We start from the raw sequence: 20,435 nt of genomic DNA on the forward strand, positions 1-20,435 counted from the left end.
TACATTTTTTAAAGATCTCATTTATTTATTTATTTGTTTAGAGGGCAGCAGGGGGAGGGGCAGAGAGAATCTCCAGCAGACTCCACGCCTAGTGCAGAGCCTGTGAAGGGGCTCAATCTCATGACGCTGAGATCATGACCTGAGCCGAGATCAAGAGTCAGATGCTTAACCGACTGAGCCACCCAGGGGCCCCAAGACCATGTCACAATATTATTAGCACTTCTATCTCTACCTTGTTTGCCTGTGGGTCTGGACTTAGTGAAATTTTTGTAATAAATACATTACTTTTGTAAAGATAAAACTAAAGTTTAAATAACGAAGCAAACAGCCTCTATACTTGGTAATTCCATTGGCCATCAGTTCATAAAAGCTGTCTTTAATCCGCATTGGCTGTCCCACCGCCTGACTTTGGGCAGGTTTTCTGGAGGTGACATCTCCGCGGCATTTTGCGTGCTCCGTTGGGTGGTGAAGAGTGAAGCCCTTCTTGGTCTCTCCTTGCCCGCAGCCTATCGGCCCTGGAAAGTACGTGTTTGATATCGGATGTGAGCAGCACGGGGAGTACCGTCTAACAGATGTGGTGAGTGGCAGAGTGCATACAGCATCCTCTGTCCGTAGGCCAAAGAGCTGCCTGGGGGTATTGAGCCCACAGATCCCATCAGGTCACATGGAAGTCATGCCAGCTCTTGGCAACGTTTGTGCTGTCATCCCCCTGTGTGCGCGTGCCTCGGTCCAGACCCGAATTGCCGGAACTGAGCGGTATCACGTCACTGTTCCCGTGGAAGCCCCCATGCAGCTGCGGTCAGGGGGAGCAGCTGGCCATTACCATAAGCCCCCAGAACCGCTCCTGTTCAGGAATAAGCCTGGGGAGTTACACACAACCCGAGGGCCTTAGTCTAAGGCCGCACCTGAGCTTTCTGGGATGACGACCGGGGCTGTGATAAGCAGAGAAACCGGGTGTCACAGTGCACAGAGGACGTGAGACGGCGGCTCTCCAGGTGTGGTCCGGGGCCTGCAGCATCGCATCCCCACCCACGACGTCCTGACGCAGAAGCTCCGACCCCTGTTTTCACGAGCCCCCCGGTGATTCTAGGGCATTGGCATCACCCTTCATGGGGATGGAGCTCAGAAATTTGGCAACCAAGCCATCTAGTTCTGAGCGACTCAGTGGAAGTAATAGGTAGGTCTCTGTCACTCTTTGTCATAGGTATCATCCTCTATGTGACAGTGACATTTCCCACATTTATTGATACTCAGATCTTGGGAAATTTGTGACAGTTACAAAACGGGGGACTAGGCTGGCATGCTCTGCCCAATGGGCGTGTGCCGCTGCTCAGTTGCCGGAATTGTACTCTCTTACAAAAGATCCCACATTTAGAGAGATCAACTCTCCCTCTGCTTTCATGGGAGTTCATTTCCCCCATAATCCTTGATTCTACAGCTTTAGTATTCAGGCCCTTCCATGCTATATGGTCGTCTTAGGATGCCTCCAGCCCTTTCCTGCCAGGGAGGCTAGCTAATTATACACAAAGAATCTGAGACCCGGAAAATGTGACCGAGCACATGAAAGCCACACCCGGTCTCGGTCACTTCTTAACTGCTCCAGAAGGCTGGGAATGTCAAGTCCGGAAGCCGCTCACGGCAGGAGCGGGAACATGAATGTGCCACGTGGTGATGCCTGTCTGTGCCTCGTCTTAGTGATTCCAAGATCCACCTTTGAGCCGAGATCCCACCAGGGGCAGCTGACAACTGGGCTGACCACTGAGCTGTGCTGTCATGGTGGCCGAATGTCGTTCCCCCCCCCCCCCCCCGCCGCCCGGGGTAAACATTCCACCCCAAGTCTACACACATGCTGGTAATTTTACATTTTTGAACTTAAATTAGGAAAGAGGAGAAGAGGAGGAGGAGGAGGAGACGACAATGATGACCGTGGTTCCAAAATGGAAAGCCACCAAAATCACAGAACTGTCTCTGTGGACCCCAACCCTCCCCGAAGAGCAGCCACCTACGGACGGGCCTGGCCCAGAAGAGGCTCCAGGAACTGAGGGTACGGGGTGCCCCCAGAGTGCCGGCACTGGGCACCTCCTCTTTGTGGGCTTGGGACTCTGGGCCTGTTTTGTGTGCAGGATAATGTGGGGGGTCGGATCCTCCTGGGGGTGGAAAGGGGGGGCAGTGGGACTGACTGGCTAGATGGACAACCTGGTTGGTCCCCTGGGAAGCACTGCTGCTAAAAGCCCACCCCACTCGGTCTGCGACTGGCTGTGAGCCTGAGCCTGGGCCAGGGCTGAGAGCAGCCCGGTGACAGCCGCAGCTGTCCGTCCCCATCCCAGTGGTCTTCCTGAGAGGTAGCCAAGGTGCCGAGGGCTGTTGGAGAAGGTTACACTGGGCAGGAGTCCTAATGTATTGGGGTTCCTCCAGCTGGAGAGATCTGGGGCGGAGACAGCCCCAGGCATGGCAGGGTCAGGCCTCCCCTCTCTGGTCTCTGCTTGTGGGCATTCCCTTCCCTTTGGAGAGCAATGCTCATCGACTCTCTGGAATTGTCACCCATCAGCTTGTGAACCCTGGGGAACAGAGTGTAGCTTCTCGGTGGGAAGTAGACGTGCCCCATCTGAACCCCTTGCCGAGATGGGGCTCGGGCACTCCAGATCTGGGCTGGACTGGGTGACTTCAAGCAGGAGAGGGGGTCCCCGGAGGGGGTGGCGGGCACACTATCAGCAGGAGGGAGTGGGCGCTGACAGGCCAGGAAGCAGCCGCCTGAGACCCAGGCCTGCAGCCTACGTGAGAGTGGTTCCTGTGGCTTCATGTCAGGTGGCGGGGAGCTCTCGGAGGAGGGCCAGGCTCTGGCAGATGTTTCTGAGGGGGAGACTGACTCCCTGAGGCCTGGGGAGGACGATGGAGATGGCTCCAGGGAGGAGGGCCGAGAGGATTTCCGATATGACACCATCGACCAGGGTGAGCACGCACTCGGGCCCAGGGAGGGGGTGGGCGCACACTGGGGAGGGCTCTCGGGTTCTCCTGTCTTTGACCTTGGCCTCATGGGCTGCCCCGGGGACTGGGACGAGATCTCAGGGGCCGGCTGAGGACTCGCATGGGGCCGTGGGGTTGTTGCTCTCTCAGGCACTCCAACAAACCCCCTGACTGTGAGGGGGACGGCCTGCTGCCCTGCACGGCCTCTCGCTCTCTGTCACGTGCTAATTATCTCCATTTTTACCAAAAGAGCAGCCTCAGGCTGCAGAGTCTCACTAGAGATTTATAACATGGCTTCATTTTTTTTTTTTTTTTTTACCTGATTTTCCCACGGTCGAATCACAGGAGTCTAATTAGGGGCCAGCAGTGCTGGAAATCAGCCCTTTTTAAGTGGGTTTGAGTGTACCATTAATCCAGAAGCCTCTGCATCTGCGGGTCACAGGCCAGGGATTCAACCTTCAGTCTGCTTGGGGCTTCAGGTTCCTAGAATCTTTGAAAAATCTTCCAAGTGCTATGGGCACCCCGGGAAGTCAGAGAGGGCTTTCTTCTTGGAGCCCAGTTTCTTGTGTCTGGTTTAAGGCGGTATCTTGGTGGTGAGGAACCCAGTGGTCTGGTGGTTGCTGGGCTGGGGACCCCGTGCAGGTTACTCTGTCTCTATTGCAAATTAAGAACAAATATCTTTTTTGAACATTTGTACTCCCCATTTTTTTGAATATAATCTCTGCAATAATGAACTGTAAAACAGGTTTCCATCTCAAAGCGTTAGGCGCACACAGAGTTAGGCTTTTGTTGGCAAGTGAGTCGAACTACGTCGTGGTGCACCGAAGAAGCCCGTGCTGGTGGCTCGGCGGCCCGTGGCTGAGAGCGCAGGGGCTGATGCCAGGGGTTCCCAGCAGCAGCCAGAGGGACCTCCTGCTTGTACCCCCTGCATCCTGCATTTGTCCCCAGTGCCCTGAGGTTTGTGAGGATGGAGGAGGCCTGCATCCATAGAGCATTTAGATGGTATATGGATGCTCCCTACATGGAGGCTATGGCTGATCCTGAGCACGTCTGGTGGGGGTCACCTTGCTTGCCCAACCAGGGGACCCTGGAGGCACCAAGGGCTGATGGGAAGTGCGTGGAGAATCTGTGACTGACGGCGGTGTACCGGAAGGGGCACGGAGCAGGTGCGGCAGCGTCAGAAGTATTCCTGGGAGCGGGGCAGTGGGCGGGAGGGGAGGGATGGTGCTGCTCGCACCTCCCAGGGTAGGTGCCAAAATGTCAGAACGCCTTAAACGAAAAAGGGGCTAAGGTAAACAATGGGCCTAGTAGGCAAACGTTTCAGGACAATAACAAGAACTCAAGCTTTAACACGATTCCTACATTATGTCTGAGGTTCAGCCTACTAATCTCTTTTCATCGCCAGCAGTGAGGGTTATAGAGTTTACTTCACAATAAAAAATAACTCTAACTTTCATGATACTTTCAAGATAACATCAGAATGTAGCAAGTCCTTGCCTTTCTTTTGACTGAAGCAAGGGCCGAGCAGTGCCGCCTCACGTTTGTAAAGCTGGTCATATGTGGACAGTGTGTGCAGGCAAAGATAGTTACTGAGCTCACTCTCATGGGAATATTCTCAGCATTGACTTTGATTTATCTTTTGCTTAGTTTATTGCTGCTGTTACAGGATTTTTTGTCCCCTTAGGTCTGTGGTTCTTGGTCACACCACTTCGAAGGATGAAGAGGTGGACTAGTCGGAGAGTGGTGGGCAGCAAAGCAAAGTTTATTGAGCAAGAGTAGAAAGCTCCCGGAGAGGGAGGGGTCCCGAGAGATTTGCCCTCGGAGAGTCTAAGTTTAGGGGTTTTTATGAGTTCTTTTGCTATCTTAAGCAGTCAGGGTTTGCTGAATCGTGCCAATCAGGGCTCTGGTCACGTATCTGTCTACCTATTAGGTTAATGTCCATGTGCTGATTGTCTTTTTTTGCTGCCATCTGGGGGCTTATGTCTTAACTGCCCCTTGCCCATGATATTGACAAATGCTTTGGTAGTTAATTGTCTTATTTTAGGACATTTTGCAGAAGTCACTTCTGCAAAGGCTGCAAAGCAGAATGTTAGTCTGGTCCTGTCTAAGCTGCAAAACGAGATGTCAGTGCTATTTTATTTTAGCTGTCCAGACTCCATATTTTCTTGTTGGGGACCCTGGCCCTGACTCCTAACTGTCCAACGCACTCCTAACACTGGTACCGAAGAAAGACTACAAAAGTCTGTATAAGATAAAATTTAACATTGTATTTTTTGCCCAGTAAATGCTTAATATTTATAATATTATTCATTGCAAAAGATCTGTTAGCACACAGAATTTCAAAATAGAAAAAATGAGTGTGGAATATACTCATGTTTCTTTTCTCCCCTCAGGAATTGTTAGTTTTGAAGAAGAAGAAAGTAAACAGTCAGAGCTACTAGAGTGAGCTGAAGCGAGCAGGAAGAATAGGAGATTATATCCCCAAAATGCTCTGTTATTTGGCCAGTTGATGCTAATCCATTATTAATCTTTCTCATTAGTTGTTAAATAGTGCACAGTATGAATAAATGTCTTCCTCATCCTTTGTTTATGGATGAGCCTCTGCGAGTTCTTTAAGCTGGAAGTCTCCAGGTTATTTGGCTGTGGTTGTTCAGCCTTGTTTTCTCCTGGGATAAAGAACGAGGTCACACACCCCTAACACCACAGAAGACGGTTCATGGAGGTGGCCTTCTGGCCACGCTCATAGAGTAACACTTACTAAAGCTTCTCTCTCCAATCTCCCTTGAGAGAGCTACGAAGACCCTAGAAAATAATTCTGTGTGCAAGGGGCACAAAACAGCACAGTAAATAGACTTAGGGCGGGGCGCCTGGGCGTCTCAATTGGTTGAGCATCTGAATCTTGATTTCAGCTCAGGTCACGATCTCGGGGTTATGGGATTTAGCCCCAAGTCGGGCTCTATGCTCAGTGCAGAGTCTGCTTATCCCTCTGCTCCTCCTCCCAGCTCTCTCTCTCTCAAATCAATCAATCAATCAATCAAGTCTTAAAAAAAATTAAGTTTGGGCTCGGGCAAGAAACCATCAGCTACCACTGGAGGGGGCGCTCCTGCCCATTCCATGGCTTCAGCATCCCAGTGTGGATTTCGGGGACCCTGCAGATGGTTAAGGGGCAGGGCTTCCCACAGACATGGCTCTGACCTGTGGTGCATACCCCTCAGGTCCTCCGGTGGGCAGTGGGGCTAATGCCTAGACCACAGTCACACTGTCTGGGCCCCCCCTGGCTCGGCCAGCACCACTGTGAAGACATGTGATTCTGGAGGAGCCCCGTCCCCCCCGGTCTCCCATCTCCCCAGATTCACGTCATCCTCCTCCATCCCCAGAGTCGCTTGGAGGGTGGTGTCTCCAGTTCACCCCAGAATGGTCTCTGTAGTTGGTGTGCCCAGCACCATGTGCTGCATCTATGGTCATTAGGTCCCAAAACAGGGGGCTTTTTTAAGAACAATGCATTATGAACGAGGTATCCAAACCTCTTTACAAAAACACACAGAACATTATGAATATAAAATTGCATTAAGGCAGATACTATTTTAGAGTAAGAAATTTCAAAAAAACTACAAACTAAAAAGCTGGTGAATCCACATATAGCACATCTAAAAAACTATCAGAATACTGATATTCTAACACTTCTACATTTTTGCCAGGATACTCTTTGCTAGCCTCTTCTTATGACAATAATTTTGCAAGATTTCCTGTAGGGAGATTAGGGAAGTCATCACAGCTATTCCTTTAGTGTGGTTTATAATTACTGACCATTGAGGAGATAGAACACCCCACATCTTGGGGTTCACGAAACTGCGTCAGGATTGTGCGCTACCAACATGCAGTCTGATAAAATCCTACTGTGTGTGATTCACATCAAATATTGTATATGCTGCATCATCACGTTTCTGACAGGAGAGAGTCCAACTTTATGTGTCTGGTGATTGAAGTAATATCCACAGACTAGAGCCTGGCGCTGTGCTCCTCAAACCTCGTTCCTCCACTCCCATAGATGTGGTGCTGGATCCACGAGACAAGGGCAGGTGGAGATCTGACCTTTGACCCCATATCTATGTGTCAGAGTGCTGGGAAAGTCACCAAAATGGGTGGCAGGGGTATTTCTGGAAGCTATTCCAGAGCAGCTAGCAAGAACTGAATTACACGTGGAAGTTACTACAAATCAGGAACATGCATATTTTCCAGAAACCCACACTGCCAAATCCCTCCCCAATTCAACTTACTTGGTGCTCCCTTAGTGTGTTCTCAAAGTGCCTGTGTGCTCTAAGTACCACCCATCACAAGGGGACAGGTGTCTGAATGCCTCAGAGGGAGAAGGGACAGGGGACTTAGGTGGTTACGGTGGAGCACGCTGTGTGAGGCACGCTGTCAGGGTGTGGAATGGCCTTGCGCTGGGGAGTCTTATGCCCTTTATTGGGAGCAGTCCCTCCCGCATCACTGGTTTGCAAGACCGAGCCGCTGCCCGCAGAATGTCGCAGCTCCTGGATGTGTCTGGGCGCTCTTAGCTTGTTCTGCTATCCCCTGTATTTCTTATTCCTAGAAGTTACGGCTAAAGGCTTGGTGGATTCACCATTTGTGAATGGCTGACTAAATTCACCATCCTGTGCGTTGTGTACTTCCTGTGTCATCAGGTCAGAAGAGGAGTGTGTCTGGACTGCGTTAGTCCCCTGCCGCTAGAAGTGGTGTGTGTGCTGTTACTTTGCACCGTAGAGCCTCCAGTCTCCAGCCTCACTTACCTCCGTGTTTCAACACCGGCTAACGATCGTTGTCTGAATCACTTTCATTTTTGTGTTAGGGGGTTGGGGCTGCTGTCATAAGTTACCATAAACTGAGCGACTTCAATCAACACTTCTGTCACAGGTCTGGAGGCTGGAAGTCGAAACCTGAGGGCCATGCAGGGCTGGGCTAGCCCGGAAGCTGTAGGGGAGGACAAGTCCTTGCAGCTCCTGGGGGCCCCGGTGCTCCTTGACTACCTGACACCTCTTTGTCTGTATCATCACATCTCCTTCTGTCTCTCTCTTGTAAGGGCCCTTGAGAGGTTTAATCACCCCTGCAAAGACCCTTTTTCTGAATAGGCAAGATTGACAGATTCCAGGGATTAGGACCTGAAATCTTTGGGACCACCATTGTTTAACCATAATTGTAATGGTTACAATTTTTTCTAAATCTACTGTCCCTTCTACATTTATTAGGCAGGAAAGTTTTGGATTTATTTGGTTCCCATGAAATACAGTCCTCCTGGGAAGACAGGATAAATGCTTCTTTCCTTCTCTTGAATAATTTTAAAAGGAGGATGTTAGTTTAATGGATGCTCCAAATGCTGGCACATTGGTCTGTCCTGGATCTCTCTTTTTTGAGCGGTCCTCGTGGACTCATGGATTTTCATTGATTCAATGTGTTTCAACCCACTGTGATCCTTGTCTTTATCGTGCTTAAATGGACAGCTCTGGCCACTGGTAGCTCCTCATACCCACTTCTGGTCATTTTGGCACAACCCCATCAGTCCTTGAAAATTTCATTACGTTTTCCAGTGGTTTTGATGTTTTGTAATTTATTTTTATGTGATTTCAATCTTACAGAAAAGTTGCAAGAATAGTAAAAGGAACTTGTATATGCTTTACCCAGACTCCGGAATCATTTCTATCTTGCTCCATTTGCTTCAGAAAGAGAGCATGAAAAAGAGAGAAAGAACAGTATATGTGTGTATAAGCATATTTTTGCAGTTCCATAATCATCCTTATCTGCAGGCAGTATGTTCCCAGACTCCTGGCGGATGCCTGAAACCATGGGTAGTACCGAACTCTATAGACTTTGTGTTCTCCTATACATACATACATGTAATAAAGTTTAATTTATAAATCAGGAACTACAAGAGATTAGCAACAGTAACTAATAATAAAATAGAACAATTATAACAATATAGCGTGATGAAAGTTGCATGAATGTGGTCTCTGGCTCATACAGTATCTTTTTTTTTTTTTTTAAAGATTTTATTTATTTATTTGAGAGAGAGAGAGAGCGAGAGAGAGCACATGAGAGGGGGGAGGGTCAGAGGGAGAAGCAGACTCCCTGCTGAGCAGGGAGCCCAATGCGGGACTCGATCCGGGGACTCCAGGATCATGACCTGAGCTGAAGGCAGTCGCTTAACCAACTGAGCCACCCAGGCGCCCTGTCTCATACAGTATCTTATTGCCCTAAGCTCACCCGTCTTGTGATGACGGGAGATAAGATGCCCGTGTGATGAAGTGGAGTGAGGTGAGTGACATAGATTTTCTGACCTAGGGTTAGGCTACTTTTGACCTTCCAACGATACATCATCTGCTTCTGGTTGGTGGTTGACTGTGTCGACACAAAATGAATAAACCTTTTAGAATCTCTAAAAAAAGAAAGAGAGTTTTCTTCAGGCCCCGTTAGGACAGCTGTCCAGGAAACAAGCTCTTCACAGGGAAGAATGTGCTCTGGAGAATGAACAGTTTTTACAGAGTTATATACTTTTTTTTTTTGCATCTTGTGAGAGCCCAAGAGATTACAGATTAACATATAGGCAGGAATCACGAGTTTTATTGTAAAGGAATGTGGGGAGCAGGGGCATTGACGGGAATCTGAAGGACAAGATGTTCTTCAGATTACTCATTCACAAAGCAGGTGCACGATGTGTGGGTGGTGGGCCAGAAGTCAGATTTTGGTTTGAACAAATTGTACGTACCGTCATGCTGACTTAGAAAGAAATCTAAACTGGTGTTGTAGCTCAGAGCTTCAGAGGGTTTTTCTCTCAACTGCCGTAACTGTACCGTGGAGAACGGAACCACAGGTGAGGTGGGCTATGGTAAACAGATACTACTTTTTTTCAGAATCATTTGAGTGTAAGATACACCTAAATATTTCAGAGTATATTTTATAAAAATAAAGACATTCTCTTACGGAACTACCATGTAATTAGCAAAATCAGGAAATCTCACATTGATAGGATTTGCTAGAATTTCCCTAGTCCACACATCTTCATTCAAATTTCATCAGTTGTGTCCATATTGCTCTTTCTAGCTAAGGCAAGTGATACTGAGTGTTAATGCACGTGGTTTTTGGATGTTTACGCGTCATCCTTTGTGAAATGTCTGTTCAAATACTTTTCTGGTTTTTAAGTGGCTTATCTTTTTTTTTTTTTTTAAAGATTTTATTTATTTATTTGAGAGAGAGAATGAGATAGAGAGAGAGAGCATGAGGGGGGAGGGTCAGAGGGAGAAGCAGACTCCCTGCTGACAGCAGGGAGCCCGATGCGGGACTCGATCCCGGGACTCCAGGATCATGACCTGAGCCGAAGGCAGTCGCTTAACCAACTGAGCCACCCAGGCGCCCCTAAGTGGCTTATCTTATTTTTTGGATTGTAAAGATCTTTATTCTGGATACGGGTCCTTCCCCAGATGCATGTTTTCTGTCTGTCCGCAGCTTGCCTCTTTGTTTTCTTGGCAGAGTCTTGATGAGCAGAACTTTGCAGTCTGGTGAATCTAATCAGGCAGATGTATCCGCAGGATTTGAGTGTCCTTCTTTCTGGCTTTTTCTGCTCTTGGATTCTCCGCTCACTTTCCGGGGCTGTGTCTGCCCCGAACCCAGTCCTCTGGCCCTTCAGGCCAGGCAGGGGCCATTGGGACTGAGGTCGCTCTGCATGGTTGCAGCAGCTGCAGGCTGAGGCCACACGAATGGACGTCATGCTCACCACCTTTTCCTGCAGCTGTTGGCTCTCTTCTAGAAGCTGGCTGCCTTTTCTCCCCTCTCCACCGGCATCCGGGCCTTGTTTTGTAACTTGCACAGAGTGCATAGCTGTTATCCGCGGGAGGGCCGGGTCCAGAAGGAGCTCACCAGGTGTGGAACCTGCTGCGTGTAATGCTGGGGAGGGCAGAGTCCTGTTCGCCAAATGTCTTTGTCATGAGTGGAACAATTACAACATTCCTCTTGACCTCAAGGTGGAAATAGTTCATATTCCAGGATGTCCAACACTGGGGCTGTCCCCTGGCCTCCGCCAGCCCTGTGGCTTTGTCTCCTTGGCCTCGGCCCTCTGCTGGAGCCGTCCTGGGGGCCACATCCTTCCCTGCATGATTGCCTTCCTGGGTGAGGTTCTTGGGGCACCATCTCAGACAAGCTCCTCCACCTGCTCATTCAACCCAAAGGGATGGCCTGGAGCCTGTCTATGCCCCCCTCCCTAGCTAGGGATCCAGCCTCTCAGGGCTCTCTCTCCTGCCAGGTACACGAATGCCAGTTCTTGCTTGCTGTTTGGTTCGGTCTCAGTTTTGGGTGGGCAGGTAGGGCCATCTGGGAGCCATCCTGAGCCACCTTGTTAGAACAAGAGACACTCCTATCACCCAGGAAATTCCAAGGGAGTTAGGAGCTTCGTGTCAGGAACCAGGGTCATAAACCAAATATCTCTTATCACCTAAGAAACGACAAGGGTTTTAGGATGACCAAGAACAAAACCTCAACCGAGTAAATGGAAAGATCTAATTGGCTTTACTGGGGGATTCACGTATGGGGCAGCATCCCACCGGACAAGTGGAAGGGAGCTCCAAGGGATTGCAGAAAATGGAAGGCTTTTGTAGGCAGAAATGGGCAGGACAAGGGAATTATTAGCAAAAGACGAAGAGTGGTTTCAGGCAAGGTCACCTTCCCGTGGGAAGGCAGTGGGTCTCATCCTGCCGGCCACCGGCTAGTACTGATCAGGGAATTCCAGGCTGAGGTTGGAAATCCCACCACTGGGGAAGGCTGCAACTCTAGTTAGGTTGGTATGAAGTCTTGGGGGGCACAGCTATAGTTTTGCATAATGTGCATCTTGGTAAATACAAGGTAAAGGTAACCTATGTTCATAGCTTTTATTTTATCAAGACAGCGTCTAATCGAGCTGAAGCTTTCACTATATACTTTGATTTTGGGTTTCTGTTTTCTCTGGACTCTCTTTGGGTGGCTTTTCTTTGTCCCCTTGTCCTCTGCTAAGGAGAGCTTCCTGATTTATTTTTATAATGACCTGTGTAATGACTACTGCCCCCACAGGAACGGAAGGCCCACCGACCCATGGTCCTCTGAGATCGGGATCCCAGCAGGACACAGATGATACTCTCAAAACAGGGCAATTCAAGGGGGCACGTCGTAAAGTGTCTCTCTGGAGACGTGAGGACTGGGTGTAGAAAACTGGCTTCGGTCTGGGATCTGGGAAGGAGTCAGCAGACCAGGGCTTCTCATACCTGAACGTGTCACACAGCACTTGGTAGGCATCTCCTTCGTGTCCGGGGACGCCCGTAAGCAAGGAGCCACAACAACATGCCAGGTCACTGTTGTCTTGCCATCCGTATGCCTCCTCGAGGTGTTGGGGCCCGCCTGGTCCCTGGTGCTTGGGTGCTGCTCCCACTCTGGGATCCCATTATTCCTGCTGAGATCGGAATTCAGCGCCAGCTCTGTGCCCCCCAGCATCCCCTCCAGGCTGCAGAGGACAGCCCCCCAGGGCTCTGTAAGGACACCCATGCAATCTTGTCCTCTGGGCCCCGCAGGGGAGAGGCTGTGATGAGGACATGGCTGAGTCACTTGCAAAGAACACTTCTGTGTCCCAGAGCCTTTGCCTTCTGTCCTGTGTAGCAGGCCGGGACCCCAGACGGTTTCACCTCATTAATTCTACGCCACCCTTGTTCAGGCTTCAAGCAGTCAACCTGGTGACTTATTAACCGCACCTTTGGGGCTTAAGTCAACGTGTAAATCCCAGGCCAGGGCAGCTACGTCAAACACTTGAAAAAATCTCGACTTATGCCATCCCAGTTGGTCTGGCACTTGCTCCCGGGTTCCTGCTGGGCTGCTGGGGGACCCGCAGTCCTCCCCTGTGCGGGCAGCTCCCTCCTGGAAAGGTCTGTGCCCCCCCAACCTGGGCTCCCTTGGTCTCAACTCTTCTCTGGGACCGGAGCGATGAGAGGGGGTGAGTGTCCAGAGAACTAGCATCGGATCTGAGGCAACTCGCCCAGGAGCAGGTGTAGGAAGGCTTTTGTAGCAGAGAAAGGTGGTTCCCTTCCTTGGGGGAGGGCAGGGGCGAGGAGTGGAGGAGAAAGGGAGGAGGGAGAGGAGGAAAGGGAAAGGGCGGGAGAGGAGAGAGGGGAGGGGATGCTTCTTTGCAGACCTGCGGCTTCAGGGGAATTTGCAATTCCAAATCTTCAGCCTCTCATCCGTTTCCGCCCAAACGTCTCCACTGTGTGTCTCTCTACTTCTCACTCCCTTTCTCCAGCACCCTCTCCTGGAGTTGAACATTTTAATTGGCCCTCAGCTCTGCCTCCCTTACAAGCAGACCCATGCTTGGTCCTCAGCTCATCTGCCCAGTGATCACGGGAGGAGCACCACTGACTCCCTGCGCTTGCTCTCGTTTGTATGTCCACAGTTTTGCGTTTCTCTTTCCTGGGGTGTGTGCCTCCAGGGCCCCGAGAGGCCAGGGGACGTGCAGTCTGTGTCATTACTAGTAGTTATGGTGACGGACAGCCGCAGCTGGGGATGCCCCCATCCCTTGCCATCAGCCGTGCGAATGTGAGCGATAGGGACGTTACTGCACGCCGTGGGCGACCTACATCCTCTCCCAACCGGCAAGGAGGTGACCACATACGTGTTGCACGTGTGAGTAATCCTGGATCCGATAATGCGAGGAGCTGTTTCTTGAGCCACTCTTGTACTGATTACAAGGTTGTGGCAGGAAAGACCGCCCCCCCCCCGCCCCGCCCCGAGGGTAGCTTGAAAGGAACTATTTACAAAGATGAGGGAAACCTTGCAAGGGAGTGAGCTGTGGAAATAGATACCCCAACTCCATCGTCCTCCTTCATGCCATCGCCCCCGGGCTCCCCATCGGCCCGAGGGTGCAGGAGCCTGGGTGATGTGTCCACATGGGTCAGCCTGGGGACAGAGAGGCAAGTGGAAGCCATCCAGCTCAGCCACTGCGTACCTAGCCCTTGGCACAGAGCCTGGCACGTGCAGACACTCGCCAGTGAACGCTAAAGGAACACTTCTGGGAGGGGGAGTCTGGGGAAGAGCTGCCAGTTTTGTGAGCCCACCTGTGCATGCTGCACTGCTCGGGTCCAGCCCCGAGCCGGGCTGTGTGTGCACTCGTGGGGCCCCTCTCTGTTCCCCGGGCCCCATCCCCGGGTGCACATCTGTCCTGTGGTCCTCTTTCCCGGCCATTGGGAGGAGAAGAGAGTGACTTTCACGTGACACCCTACCCATGCCTCCAGCTTCCCTGTACTTTGGATTTTACCCAGGGGCAAACCAGAGGGAGTATGGTGGTTTGCTCAGGGTCCCGCCCGGGCAGCCCCACGTCCCACCCAGGAGGCCTGTCGCTTCTGTCACAGCCACGTGAGAGCAGAGCAGGCCACCGAGGGCAGAGGGGCCCACGCCATGTGGCCGTTGAAGCTCCCCTGTTGCCTGTGGGCAAATGGTGTGGTTTCCTCCTACATCTGGACTGGGCGGCAAGAACTTAGGCTCAGAGCTCATAGTGAGCCTCTGGGCAAAGCTGCAAACACCCAGAGGCCCCCTTGAGGATGGAGTCCCAGGAGCTGCCGTGGGGATGGGGCTACTGCCATGCAGAGCCTCAGACTGGCCTGGGAATTTCTGCGCAGTGAAGAACCTGCTATTCTTCCCCGAAATTATAAGAAGAAACAAATATGTATATAGACACACAAGTGCATGAATGCACACATGTGTATGAGTCTAAATAAAGTCACGGGACCATCTTCCCGTCATATAGGGCTCTTGCCTTTGAGCAAAGCTGACACCAGCACCTGGTCCGCGACTTCAAGGGGCCGTCTCTGTAAGGGATTCGCAGTGGGATTCCTTTACAAAGCAAGTTTTTCTACAGCAGGGGCTCACGCTCGGGCGAGCACCAGAATCACCCGGCGGGCTTGGTAAGCACGGATTCCTGGGCTCCACCCCAGAGTGTCTGATCCCCTGAGTCCGGGCCGGGACCTCCGTGGGTGCATTTGTAACAAGGCCTCAGGGGATGCAGGTGCTGCTGGCCTAGGGACCACACTTCGAGAACCCCCGGCTTGGAGCCCCTTTGACACGTCTCAGGGTCACAGCGGTCAGGACCCTCGAGCTGATGCGTCCAGGTGCCCAGCCTCCCAGCCGGCCGGCTTCCTGACGGTCCCTGAGTGTTCGGTGATGTCAGAGTGGCCCTGAGGATTCCACAAGATGAAGCAGGAATGTACTTAACCACCGACCTCCAAGGAATAAGCCTTCGCTTGGTTGTGGCCGCCACCGTCCGCCTCAGTCCACTCAGGTCCATTTTATCCAGCAGCGACCCAGAACACGTCTGCCGAGTAAAATAGATTGGAAAACGGGTGCCTAGAATTTGGGTTTGTGAGAGTGTGTAAAATAGGTTACACGACACTACTGGGTTTTATTGCCTTTTGCAGATGCAGGATAAATGTTTTTCATCGTGCCACAAAGTTATGAACTTTGACAGTCGCAGGGTATGTTAATAGCATAAGGAGGATTATAGCTGAGCGCCAGTAGGTTTATTACCACAATAAAAACAGCTGTGAAATACATTATAAGCCATTACACTCAGGGGAAGGGGCTCAGTCCGGTCTGAACGAGGAACAGGTGGTGCGTTTTTCTGGGCGGCACCTGCCATACTCAGCTCCCCGCTCACCGTCCCACCCACCTGCCCGCGGCGGGAGCTCCTCCAGGGCAGGGTCCGAGCCTGCGGTTCTGTCCCCAGGACCCCTGGGGGATGCAGGTAGCAGATTCCTATAACAAGACGGTATGTCCTCACCGTCGCGGGGTCCGCTCCCTGCTTTCCCCTTCTTCATCTGTGAGGGCGCTTCGCATTATACACACGGCAAGGCAAACAGCACTGCTCCTCATCGGCGGGCATGCAGACCCCCCGGGGACGGTGCTAAAATGCAGCTTCTGGTCCAGTGGGCCGGTGAGGGGCCAGAGCCTCTGCATTTCTAACAAGCTCCCAGGTGATGCCCCAAGGACCACGGGTTTGAGAAGCAGATTGGAAATGACGTATTTGGCGTTTCCTCACCTTTCCTCAAGGCTGGTTATAGTTCTCCCGGATAATGCGCTCTGGGGGCCCCAGTGTTTAACCATGAAGTGAACCAGGGCGCACACTCAGCCCTTCCTAGCTGTTCCCAGATCAAGGACGGCAAAGTGGTCCAAGGATCCCCAAGGGCAAATAAAACGCGCATTTTCCAAAATCAATCACTAAACTCAACTGGGCTGTCCTTCTGGGAGGCGTTTTGCGGGCTCTCGCTGCAGCGAGCTCTTCACAGGCATTTCTCCATCGGGGTTTATGTTGGTTTTGTGCTATGGCTTCTTTGGAAAATACTTTGGTTTCGTGCACTAAGGAATTGTTACCTCATTATGGGTGGCATGCAGTGAAAGATACTGAGTTCAGAGTTGAAAGAAATACACTTTTGCAGAGAGAAGGAGAAATCTGACATTTCCAGATCATTTTCCAAATGACTTCTTAGGGAACTTCTTTGCTTGCAGGCTTCACTAAGAAGATGTGTGTGTGTGTGTGTGTGTGTGTGTGTGTGTGTGTGTGAGAGAGAGAGATTCTTAGCTTATTTTTGTGGGGCTTAAGTTTTAGGAGCAAACGGTCCTCAACAGTTGGAAGTGGCATTTGCTTGGAAGCAAACGGGTGAAAAGCTAACGACTCTGGAAATGTTCTGCAGCAACTTACAAACATCTTTTGACATGGCTGGATTCTGGTTACACTTGTGATGGAGCATCTCTAAAATCCCCTACGTCTCTAAAACTTCAGTCCGACTTAATAGTTGGATGCCCGCCTGCAAATCTCAGTGGCACGGCATGCTGGCTTTGTGTGGCTTCCTCGTGTGGCTGAGCCAATGGGGTCAGAAGAGGCAGAAGCATCTCATTGAACAGGGAGGCTGGGGAGACAAGGCGTGAGGCCCCCTCCAGGCATGGTCCAGGCTCCAGAGTCGCTGGCCGGGTGGGGAGCTCAAAGGAGACGCAGCCTCGGAGGGATCCCAGGATCGAACAGTCTGCCCAGGCCCCAGACTTTCCCCTGCTGCCCCCCAGCTCTGCTTCCCTCCCGGCTCCAGTGTCCCTGTCTCCCCTCTCCTGACCCTGTCCAAGCCCACATCTCGCTCCCTCTTCCCTGCTTTGCTGGAAGTGGGCAGAGCCTATGGTGCCTACAGGCAGGCCTGTCCTGGCCTCTTCTCACTAAGAAGAGGGGGTGACCTCTCCCCACAGAACAGTGTGCATACCACCCATCACCTGTGGGCTGAAGCCGGCCCATCGCAGCTCATGAAGGCTGATTTCTACATTCTCAGGCATTTTATAAATCTGCTCAGAATCAGCCGTCGTGGGAGCATTTACACCCTGGAAACTGGCAGACCCCACAAGGACTCCAGCTCAGCCCACCGCTGCTCACTGCTCGGAAGATAGCACCTCCTCCAGAACAGAGGCTAGGCGGCTGTGACGGGTCGGCCCGCTGACAGTCTGCACCCAAGCCACACAGAGATCGTGCCTAAGGTCACAGTGGGCCAGAGACAGAATGGGGTACAAACTCAGGTCTCCTGAGACGCAGTGCAATCCTTCCAACAACGGTTCGAATAATGTCTTCTTCGTTAATGGAAACTATTTCTGGCATTCGCACCGATCTGTGTGCGGGCACCGTCTGTGGGCCCCTGGGGCACGTGGGGTGGGTATGGGACAGGGACTCCTCCGCCCTAGCGTCCTGCTGTGCTGGGATCGGCCCCGGGCCCAAGGACGCTGCAGCCTTCTGATGCTCATGGCACACTTTCCACATCTAGAATCTGGGTGGCAGGGGGCCGGTTCGTGCCTGGACTTCCTCTGTCCTCATGTCACAGGACCCTGCCCTTCAGAGCATCACACGCTGCTCAACTCGAGACAGACACATTTTTTCCTGATGTTCGTCTCCAGAATAGCGCGTCTACTCCGCGAGGGTGTGAAATAGTTATGCCGGGTCCCCCCTCGCCCCGCACCCCTGTGCTGTCATGGGTGCCCAAGGGCCTTGACAAATCGCCTGGGACCAGGGCTCAGCGAACACAGCAGGGGTTTTCAACGGGGGACGATTTTGCTCCCCAGGGCATATTTGGCAAGATCTGGAGACGTGTTTGGTGAGCGTGACTGTCAAAGGGGCGTGCTACTGGAATCTTACTGGGTCAAGGCCAGGGGTACTGCTAAACACCCCACAATGGACAGGACAGCCCCCGCCCCCCGCAACAAAGAGTTCCCGTCCCCAGATGTCCGCAGTGCTGAGGGTTTGAACCCTGGACACGCAGCTGTGCCGTGAGTCATGATCACAGGTGCTGGGCCCCCAGGAGGGCTCAGTGAGCACTTCGCAGTGCCGGGCCCTCCTACCCAAGGACCCAGTGTGCCTGTCCAACCAGACCCGTCCTCCTCCAGGCCCGCATGGCAGGTTTAGGTTCTCAGTGTTCTCCTAAGCATAGTCCTGGGTATCTTCTGTTCTGTTTCATTGCTGTGTACATGGGATGTTTTCTGTCACTGCATCTCCCAGTGACCTTGACGTACATGAGGTCTGTCGACGTCTGAGCTTTATCTTTGAGCTCAGGCACTTACTGATTCTCCTCTTGTGGTCCCAGGATCTCGACTGACTTTCTTGGGGCTCCAGGTCTGTGGTCCTGGCATCTGTGAGTACTCCCGCTTGCTTTCAGTGTGCAGGCTGGAGGGGGGGCTCTGCGTGGTGAGGAGGGGAGCCTGTGCTCCCCAATTCTACCCTCTGTGGCTCCTTGGACTGGTCTGGGGGCCTGAAAGATGGAGGTTCCGGCTAGGGCTGTCCGTGGGGTTTCGTGAGCCCCTGAGATCAGGTGACAAAGTGGCTCAGAGTGGAGAAGACCACCCTCCTTCCCAGCTTGGCTCTGCAGAGGAGGGAGGCTCTGGGAGCACTGGGGGGTGGCCCCAGGTGGATACCTGGTCTTCCTCCCGATGGGCGCGTTGGCAAAGCCACCAGTAAGCCCCCTTACTCGAGGGCTGAGAAAGGCAGTGGGCTCTGCGGGGAAGCTTGGGGACTGTGTCACACAGACTCCTTCCTGAGCACCTGCGAGCCCCTGGCGGCTTCCGGATGACCTGGGCGGGCGCGAGCCCAGGGAGCATAGAAACCATGTTCTTCCCCCAGGCGGGGAGCAGGACGGCACCTGGGGATCTGTGTTCTTGCCTTTAACCCTCCCACTGACCTAGCTGGCCCACAGGGAGCCAGACTTTTTTATGTTTAATGCTTAAAAATAAGTAGAATAAAGGAAAAAAAAAAGGTCGGGAGAGGAAGTGCATGGAGGTGGGTATCTAACCGGCTCGGTCGATGGTGCCGTTTACCACACGCCTTGTGCCAAGCTACACGACGTGACTGGTGCTCAGCCGCTCAGGGGTTTGTATTTTTTGGTGTTTATACCAAGGTTTTCTGGGTACTGTGTTGTCCGAGGGCTGCTGTGACGAGGGACTGCAGAATTGTATCTTCTCACAGTCTGAGGCTGGAGGTCCGGCGTCCAGGCGTGGAGCGGGCTGGCTCCTCCCGAGGCCCGTCTCCCGGGCACGTGGATGTGGTCCTCTCTGTTCCTCACGTGGTCGCCCTCTGTGCCTGTCTGTGTCCTGATCTCATAGGAACGCCGGTCAGATTGCATCAGGACCACCCTAGCGACCTCACTTTACCTTATCACCTCTTTAGAGCCCCGACCTCCAAATAAGGCTACATTCTGAGGTGCTGGAGGTCTGGACTTCAACTTATGAATTTGGGGGACACATGATTAGCCCATGAAATTCACCAACATGACCAGATCTAAAAAAAAAATTCTCAAATTTGGTTCTAAAATAAGACTTGCTTCAGTGGGAAATTACGATGGCTGTTTCTTCTCAGGTAACAGAGGGTGTTTGCCAGGGACCAGTGGCCCCAGACCCGTCACCACGCACGTGTCCCTCGGAGGCTCCAGATTCCCCATCAGGCCAGACTCAGGCTCCCCGATCCTTTGCTGCCCGGCCCCAAGGCCATGCCCGCCCCCTTCCATCTTCTGATATAGCGGGTGGTGGGTCGGGTCTCCCTCACCGCGCCACAGGCTCGTGAACACAAGTGACTATCCGCCACATCAGGGGAGTCAGCAGGCGTGTGGAGAGCTCCTTTCCAGGCCTGTTTTTTGAGGAAACCAGAGACGCGGTGGGTGGGCCGGGTGGGGGTCTGCGGTAACAGGAGGCCATTCCCAGAGGACGTCAGCAGGGGTCACTGTCGGCTTACAAACACACAGGTGCTGGAGCCCACAGAGAGCTCACGGATCTCTTTGTTTCTTGGCTTCTTCCTTGGTAGAATTGCAAACTTGCACCAACCCGTGATAAACTTCCATCCCTCCCTTTCTCCAGCGTGGCTCTGTTCTCAGGGCCCCCGTCCTGACAATGAGGCCCATTCTGGAAGC

At 52.2% G+C, this 20,435-nt stretch overlaps 1 protein-coding gene across 2 annotated transcripts in view; it reads left to right on the top strand.

The window, feature by feature from the left end:
- Positions 1 to 20,133, top strand: part of RSPH1 (radial spoke head component 1) — a 34,935-nt gene extending 14,802 nt beyond the window's left edge. The window contains exons 6-9 of one of the 2 annotated variants that reach the window (XM_036094372.2): positions 506 to 577; positions 1,882 to 2,044; positions 2,806 to 2,949; positions 19,889 to 20,133. In XM_036094372.2, coding sequence (XP_035950265.1) covers positions 506 to 577; positions 1,882 to 2,044; positions 2,806 to 2,949; positions 19,889 to 20,043 — 534 coding nt within the window. In that variant the 3' untranslated portion in view covers positions 20,044 to 20,133. Of the gene's footprint in view, positions 1 to 505; positions 578 to 1,881; positions 2,045 to 2,805; positions 2,950 to 5,357; positions 5,533 to 19,888 lie in introns of those variants that run through there. The other variant, XM_036094374.2, reaches the window with a different exon arrangement.
- Positions 20,134 to 20,435: the final 302 nt, after the last annotated feature.

The sequence above is a fragment of the Halichoerus grypus genome, chromosome 1 (assembly GCF_964656455.1).
Source record: "Halichoerus grypus chromosome 1, mHalGry1.hap1.1, whole genome shotgun sequence".
In the NCBI taxonomy this organism is placed as follows: Eukaryota; Metazoa; Chordata; class Mammalia; order Carnivora; family Phocidae; genus Halichoerus; species Halichoerus grypus.